Source organism: Sinocyclocheilus anshuiensis, unplaced genomic scaffold (assembly GCF_001515605.1).
Source record: "Sinocyclocheilus anshuiensis isolate Anshui unplaced genomic scaffold, SAMN03320099.WGS_v1.1 scaffold596, whole genome shotgun sequence".
Classification (NCBI taxonomy): Eukaryota; Metazoa; Chordata; class Actinopteri; order Cypriniformes; family Cyprinidae; genus Sinocyclocheilus; species Sinocyclocheilus anshuiensis.
Genome location: NW_015554089.1, coordinates 91,047 through 98,196, shown reverse-complemented (window position 1 = coordinate 98,196; position 7,150 = coordinate 91,047). Strand labels below are relative to the sequence as shown.

Here is a 7,150-nt window from a genome sequence, read left to right as displayed (position 1 = left end):
CTGTTCTTGCTCTAAAGCAGCGAGGATTCAGAAGCCACTTTCATCTGTAGGAGGAAAATACAGAAAGTGTCAGAGATAAAAATGGATTTTTGTCATAATGAGCGCTTGTACGTCTCTGAAATCTGCAGACGTTCTGCAGAAATCATGAGAACATTCTGAATCTATTCTAACACATTTAGAATATATAATAGATATATAATACATAATAGATTATCTGCCTGGCCGATTATCGGCACCGATATTAAGCATTTTTATGGTTATCGGTATTGGTCCTTCTAAAAAAACAATTTGCCAATAAAATAATTTAAAAGCATTTAGAGAAAGTTTTTGTCAGGCTCCTTGTTATTCTTAATTTTGACATTCATTTTCATTTTTACACCAGACATATATATCGGTTCAAAATATCGGTTATCGTCTACTTGATCTGTAATAATCGGTATCGGCATCGGCCTCGAAAAACACATATCGGTCGACCCCTACATAACACACACAGTTTCGGCCAATCTCATGTTAATCTTGAGTACCTATAGTGTAGTATTGCACCATTCACATCTCCGTAGAGTCTTTAGTTTTATCAGATTTATAAAGAAAGATACAGCTTACGATTCTCTCCGAAAACAGCCGAGCTTCTGGAGGCGTGCCGTGGGTGGAGCTAAAGAATCCCGAGCACTTACGTGCCGATTGCCAACAAAACACAGACATTTGATGCAGCTTTACTCACCGCCTGCAATTCCTGCTCATGATCGGGATCTTTTATGGCTGGGACCGCTCTATCTTTCAGTATCAAATGATCTGCAAATCCAGCGTCACCGAAATGACAGGAGCAAACACACACGTGCGAAACTCTGTTGCTGTCCCGGAAAAACAAACCGCATCCACTGTTTCCTTAATGCTGGGTTCTTTGGGAAGCTGAACAAGGTTATCTTTCCCTCACATCCAAAAGCACACTTCTTTGAAGACATTCTTCTCGACGACTTCCGTAACCCGAATGAAGCACGTTGATGGGCGCATGCTGTCGCTCTATTTGCTGTATGCACGCGCTGTGCTGGTACAGTTCATTCAGTGCCTCGCTCCTGTTGCTGTTGTTGGAGCTGGGAGGGATGTATACAGCAACGAGCAGTATGGCTGTATATTCCCTCGGTAGATAGAACGGCCGGCACTTAATAATCATAAACTCCACCAGGGGTGAGCAGTGTTTGCAGACCACAACAGCATCGCGGCACCACGCGTCATTGATGTAAACACAAAGCCCTCCGCCGCGGGTCTTACCTCCCTCGACGCGAGCTCTGTCCGCTCGATAGCATGTCAGCTGATCGAGATGAATAGCGCAGTCCGGAACGCTGTTGTTGAGCCATGTTTCCGTGAACACAAAAACACAACAGTCTTCTGCCCGCTTACCCCTCTTCTGCTTCCTCTCACACCGCTTGTGGCGCCTCCGCTGTGGGCGAGATGCAGTAGTGGGGGTCGGTGATGATGTGGGCCTCCGGAGCAGACCGAGATCCCGCAGCTCTTCGGCGTGCGCAGAGTTTAACTCTAAAAATGTGGTTCTGCCGACATCGAGCAAAAACTCACGACTGTATGAGCGCTTAGAGACAGATAGACGCGACGAATACGTACAAAAACACTGCGACTCACAAGACAAAAAACACAAAAACGTCTTTCTGTCGGGAGAGAGAGAAGCCGCAGCGTGTGAACGCGCCGCCATCTTGAGTTCCTTTCCGGTTACGACAGTCGGTTACGACAGTCACTGTGTCAGATTATGCGATTTTGACTCATAAAATCTTGTTGTGTCGTGAACAAGAAACATGTAAGACTATACGATTCTACCCGACCATTCATCGTATGCCGTCATTAACAACGTGCGTGCTGTCATCAATAGCGTGAGACAAGACAGAAGGTGCTATGAGCGTTGTCACGAAATGGGTCTATGAACTTCCATTCACTCACCACCAGAGGTCACCCGCTCACTACATGGACTCTCACACTACACAGACTGTTACACTATACCCTACTACATTTCCCATCATCCATTGCACTGATTGCACACAGCTGTAACCAATCACACGCTCACCTGAAAGCTATTACACACTATATAACACCCACTCAGATCCTGCTGAAGTCGCCGAGTATTGTCTGCGTTTATTGCTCTCCAAGTGAAAGCACTTTACGGAGCCATTTCCCTGTCTTAGTTTCTAGTTCAGCGTTCATAGTTTAGTCTAGTCTTGCCTTGCATTGCCTGGCCTGTTTTCCTGTGTGAAAATCTTTGCCTGTGTATTACGGATTACCCCTTTTGTCTAGCCCTCTGGATTCTGTTTGTCTATCGAAGACCCATGCTTGTCCTAGGATTACTCTTTGTCTTGCCTGTGTTGTACCTGTTTGCCATTGTCTGACCCATGCCTGTTATGACCACGCCTCTTAATAAAAGCATTCAGAAGGTTAAACACTACATATTAACCCTGCACAAGTTTACATGCACTCCCCCCACCATAGTGCAAGTTATTGGACAAAATGAGAAACCAAGATATTATATAATATATGTATATATAAGGCAAAAGCAATCACATTAGTTACAAAAAAAATGAGTGTACTGCACTTTTGTATAATAAAATAAGAATTGAATGCACACGGAAGCACAAAGGTCTGATTCTAAAATTCATAGAATTTTTATTTCATAGAATTCATTCAACATGACCAGACAGAAATGTAAACATCAGAAGGATCTTGAAAGTTTCCAAACTCTCCCCCATCATAATGCAATTTAGTGGTCATAAAACAAGAAACGGATAGAAAGAGGAAAGCAAAAGCACTTGCCAATTTGAAGGAAAATGTGTACATTACTGTATAAGAAAATGAGACGTGAAACAACATTTGTTTTCATGAGAACATGCATATTCCAAGTCATAACGTGACAAACTTTAAATGTGCATTCTAAAAAGTAGTAAAAGGCTCAAAAGAACCTAAAGCTCCTTTAACAAAAAAACTACTTTTTGTGAAAGAGCTTGCTGTGGAGCCCATGAACACATCATGAACATTGGTGGAAGCAGCTGTTCTTCGCAAGTTTTTGCAGAGCCTCAAAGGTGTATTTCATGTGCTTGGGGTAGTGGATGTTCACCACATACAGACCCATCAGGAGTCCAAATGTCTTGGGGACATCGGAGATGTCAGTGATGACAGGATGTCCAAATGAGAGCAATGCTGGTTATTCCTTGGGAAGCACAACACATTGCTGCTCCTCAGTTACAATCAGAATGCCCTTGTCAATTTCTTTCACAACATCCTCAATTTCTCTGTATGGCTGGGAAAACACAAAATATTACATTACTTATTAACTTTATAACAACTGAACACACATATGTACATACACCATTAAAGTTGTGTGTTTTGTTAAACCGACAGCTACCAATAAATGAAAATTGTCATTCACCCTCAAGATATTTTGAAAAATGTTTGTAACCAAACATGAAAGTCAAAAGTCAACGGTGCTCCTCAATTGTTTTGGTTACAAACATTCAAAATAACTTCCTGTATTAAACTGTTAAAAGCCTGTACAAATTTCTTTGTTCTGCTGAACACAAAGACTTTAAAATCCCAATGGGAAAATAAGTGGAAAATACACCTCCGGAACCAACTAGGCTAAAAAAGGGGAAAAATTGTGCATGTTATTTTCTTTACCTTTAATTCTACATGACTTCTGAATGTTATAAAATGTGACAAACCAATACAACGTATGAGATTTTTTCCTTAATCCAATTTTGCCTGCTTGCAATTCAGTCTAATCTGTCCCACCATTTTAATAATGAACTGAAAATATCTTGTGGTAAAGAGATATTCCTTTTAAATAATAGTCTGTTGCACTACATGTTCCAGAGTAAAGCATGACTCTTAAAGGGTTAGTTAACCCAAAAATGCATATTTTACTCACCCTCATGGCATCGTAGGTGTGTATGACTTTCTTCTTTCAGACGAATCCAATTGGATTATATTAAAAATGATCCTTGCTCTTCCAAGCTTTATAATGGCAGTAGGCGGGTGTTTTTTTTCAACAGTCCAAAAGTTGTCAAATAAAGCGCATCCATCCATAATAATAAGTGCCTCACACGGCTCCAGAGGGTGAATAAAGGCCTCCTGTAGCGAATCGATGTGTTTTTGTAAGAAAAATATCCATATTTAAAACATTATAAACACTTTTCTCTCACTTCCGTGAGAGCCGTTCCAGGTGGATGACGTAGGACATAGGCGTCATACATGCACCGGTGATTAGTGACGAACACGGAAGCGCGGAGGAGAGACAGCAAAACAAAACTCCGGTCACGAATTAAAAGCACAAAACGAGGATTTCGATATAAGCCAAGAGGAGACTGGTTTTCCTTTGCTAAAGTAAGAAAACTTTGTTTCCATTGCTCCTGTAAACAAACTTGCGAGAGTAGCATATCTCACAGGCACGTGCGCTGCGCATACGTCCTGCATCATCCGCCGGAATGACTTGCACATACCACAGTCAGTAATATGGATGGATGCACTTTATTTGACTACTTTTGGACTGTTGAAAAAAAAAAAACACCTGCCTACTGCCATTATAAAGTTTGGAAGAGCCAGGACAATTTTTAATTGAACTCAGATAGGATTCGTCTGAAAGAAGAAAGTCATATACACCTCGGATGCCTTGAGGGTGAGTAAATCATGGGCTAATTTTCATTTTTGGGTGAACTAACCCTTTAAGCAAAGTTGCTAATGGCCAATATGCCAGCACTGCTATGAACCTGAACATTTTCAGAATTCACAACAGCATTCAGCAAAATAATCAAAAATGGCGATGTCCATAAACAGGGTTTCTGCTGGTTTTATGAAGATAAATTCAAGACTTTATAAAGACCTTTTAAATACTAATTATAGAAAATTCAAGGAATAAACAAGGGAAAATAATACGTCAAATTATGTACCCTAAATTTTGAAGCTGTTTCCCAATGCAAATATCTAAATATTCTTAAACTCTACAATGTGAATGTAATTTCCATTATGTCTGCATAGCATTTTGATGGATACAACTGCAAAAGGACTGGCTGCAGTCCATCCACAAGATTATGATCTTCAGTCATTCCAAAATATCATAAACATGAAAAATACAGAAACACGTTAAAACACTGTAAAATAATAAACATATATATATAAATAAATCTTTACAGAGAAAGTCAAATGTCTTGACAAGTTTGTTTTAAGTACCAAAGTACTAAACTTTACAATCCAGATGAGGCTTTTAAATTACACAACACAGAATTATAACAAAATAAAAGGAAATTTAACACATTAGTGCCTATCGTTATTGTATGGCTATTTATACAAGATATAGCTACACTATTATTACTGTTATTCAAAAACTTATAGTTTTGAACGCATGCAATATACTTATGACCGTATATTCACGCAGCATTACAATGGGTTCTGGTGAGGCACTTGAATGACTACTTCAGAAAACTGAAAGAAGAGTTTGTAACGTTACCTTAAGAACTTCATCTGAACCAAGCTTATGTCAGCAATATCAAATGTAATGTAAGTTATGCGCTCCAAAAGAACTCTTATGGAGGTGCTCATTCGTTTCCTTTATAACATGCAGAAAAGAGACAGTTCGAGTAGCAATCTTGTTTTTCCCCTATTTTTTCATCTATATATATTCTGACGGATGTCTTTACGGATTATAAGAAGCTGTCAGGTTTAACACTAGAACCACCAGGGGTCGCTGTATACCTAAAATCTTTTACCCAAAAAATTTGACCCACGCACATGACAGCTGTTTTTGAATGGCTAAAGAACATATTATTTCACTGTATTATGCTACTGTCTTTACAAAGAAGTGTCTAGAGTCATGAAATGATTATGTCTAGTCATCAACTATATTTTTGTCCTGTTGTTTTATGTTCAAGGCTACATCAGATCGGATTTCTTTTCTTCATGAAACAGGCAGACTAGAATACATAGCAACACAGAAGCAAACAATAAACGATAGAAATGGCAAAACAAAAATTAAATAATTAATCCAATTATGAGTAACATTAGGATAAAACGTCTAAATATGATATATTGATCGCCGTCAGATGCTGAGCCGACAGGACGCTTTACTTATCTCCCCACCATCAGAGTCAATCGCTCATGGCATTTAGTGCTTATAGCCTACCTCTTCAGCATTCATAAATCGCCTTTTTTTTACTCATTTTGTCTTTATTTATTAAACTGACAACCGCTAATTCAGTGAGTGAAAGGCGTTGCCTAGCAATGTACTATGATAAAACGTAAGCGACACGAAAATGACAGCGCGAACATACAGGCATTATATAGCGGGTAAATTTGACCCGCGCTGGCGCGTATAGGTATAAATGCCCCGTTTTTTGATCTGGTTTTATCTAAACAGTTTTTAAAGGGGTCATATGATGCGATTTCAATTTTTTCCTTTCTCTTTGGAGTGTTACAAGCTCTTGGTGCATAAAGAAGATCTGTAAAGTTGCAAAGACTAAAGTCTCAAATCCAAAGAGATATTCTTTATATTCTTTAAGGCTGTGCATGGGCTATCACCTGACTATGCTACTGATTTAATTAGTGTCTGTCAATCCAGCAGATCTCTGCGCTCAAATGAACAACTACTCCTAATGGTTCCGCGATCTCGTCTAAAATGTAGAGGGGATCGTGCTTTCTCTGTGGCAGCTCCTAGGCTCTGGAATGCCCTTCCTCTGTCTATTAGAACTTCTCCAACTTTGGGTGTTTTTCAGAGTTCGCTTAAAACTCATTTGTTTTCTCTAGCTTTTGACAATGTTTTTTAGCTGTGTATGATATTTGTTGTTACTATTATTATTTATTTATTTTTCTTTTTTCTTTTCTTTTACTATTATTATTTTTTAATTTGTTTTTATATTATTTATTTATTTATTTTCTCTTATCTTTCTCTGTATAGCACTTTGGTTCCAGTCGTGGTGTTGAAAGTGCTTTATAAATAAAGTTTGAGTTGAGAGTTGAGTTGAGTGGGCTAAACTCAGGAACAGGGGCCCTCCGTGGGCTAAACTCAGGAACAGGAGCCCTCTGTGGGCTAGACTCAGGAACTGGAGCCCTCTTTGGGCTGGATTCGGGGGCTGGAGCCGACACTGGAGCGAGCTCTGGGACTGGA

General features: G+C 39.4%; 1 protein-coding gene across 1 annotated transcript in view; it reads right to left on the bottom strand.

The window, feature by feature from the left end:
- Positions 1 to 4,243, bottom strand: part of LOC107669260 (immunoglobulin-like domain-containing receptor 1) — a 49,155-nt gene extending 44,912 nt beyond the window's left edge. The window contains exon 1 of the mRNA XM_016461442.1: positions 4,197 to 4,243. Coding sequence (XP_016316928.1) covers positions 4,197 to 4,243 — 47 coding nt within the window. The remainder of the gene's footprint in view (positions 1 to 4,196) is intronic.
- Between the last annotated feature and the right edge of the window lie 2,907 nt (positions 4,244 to 7,150).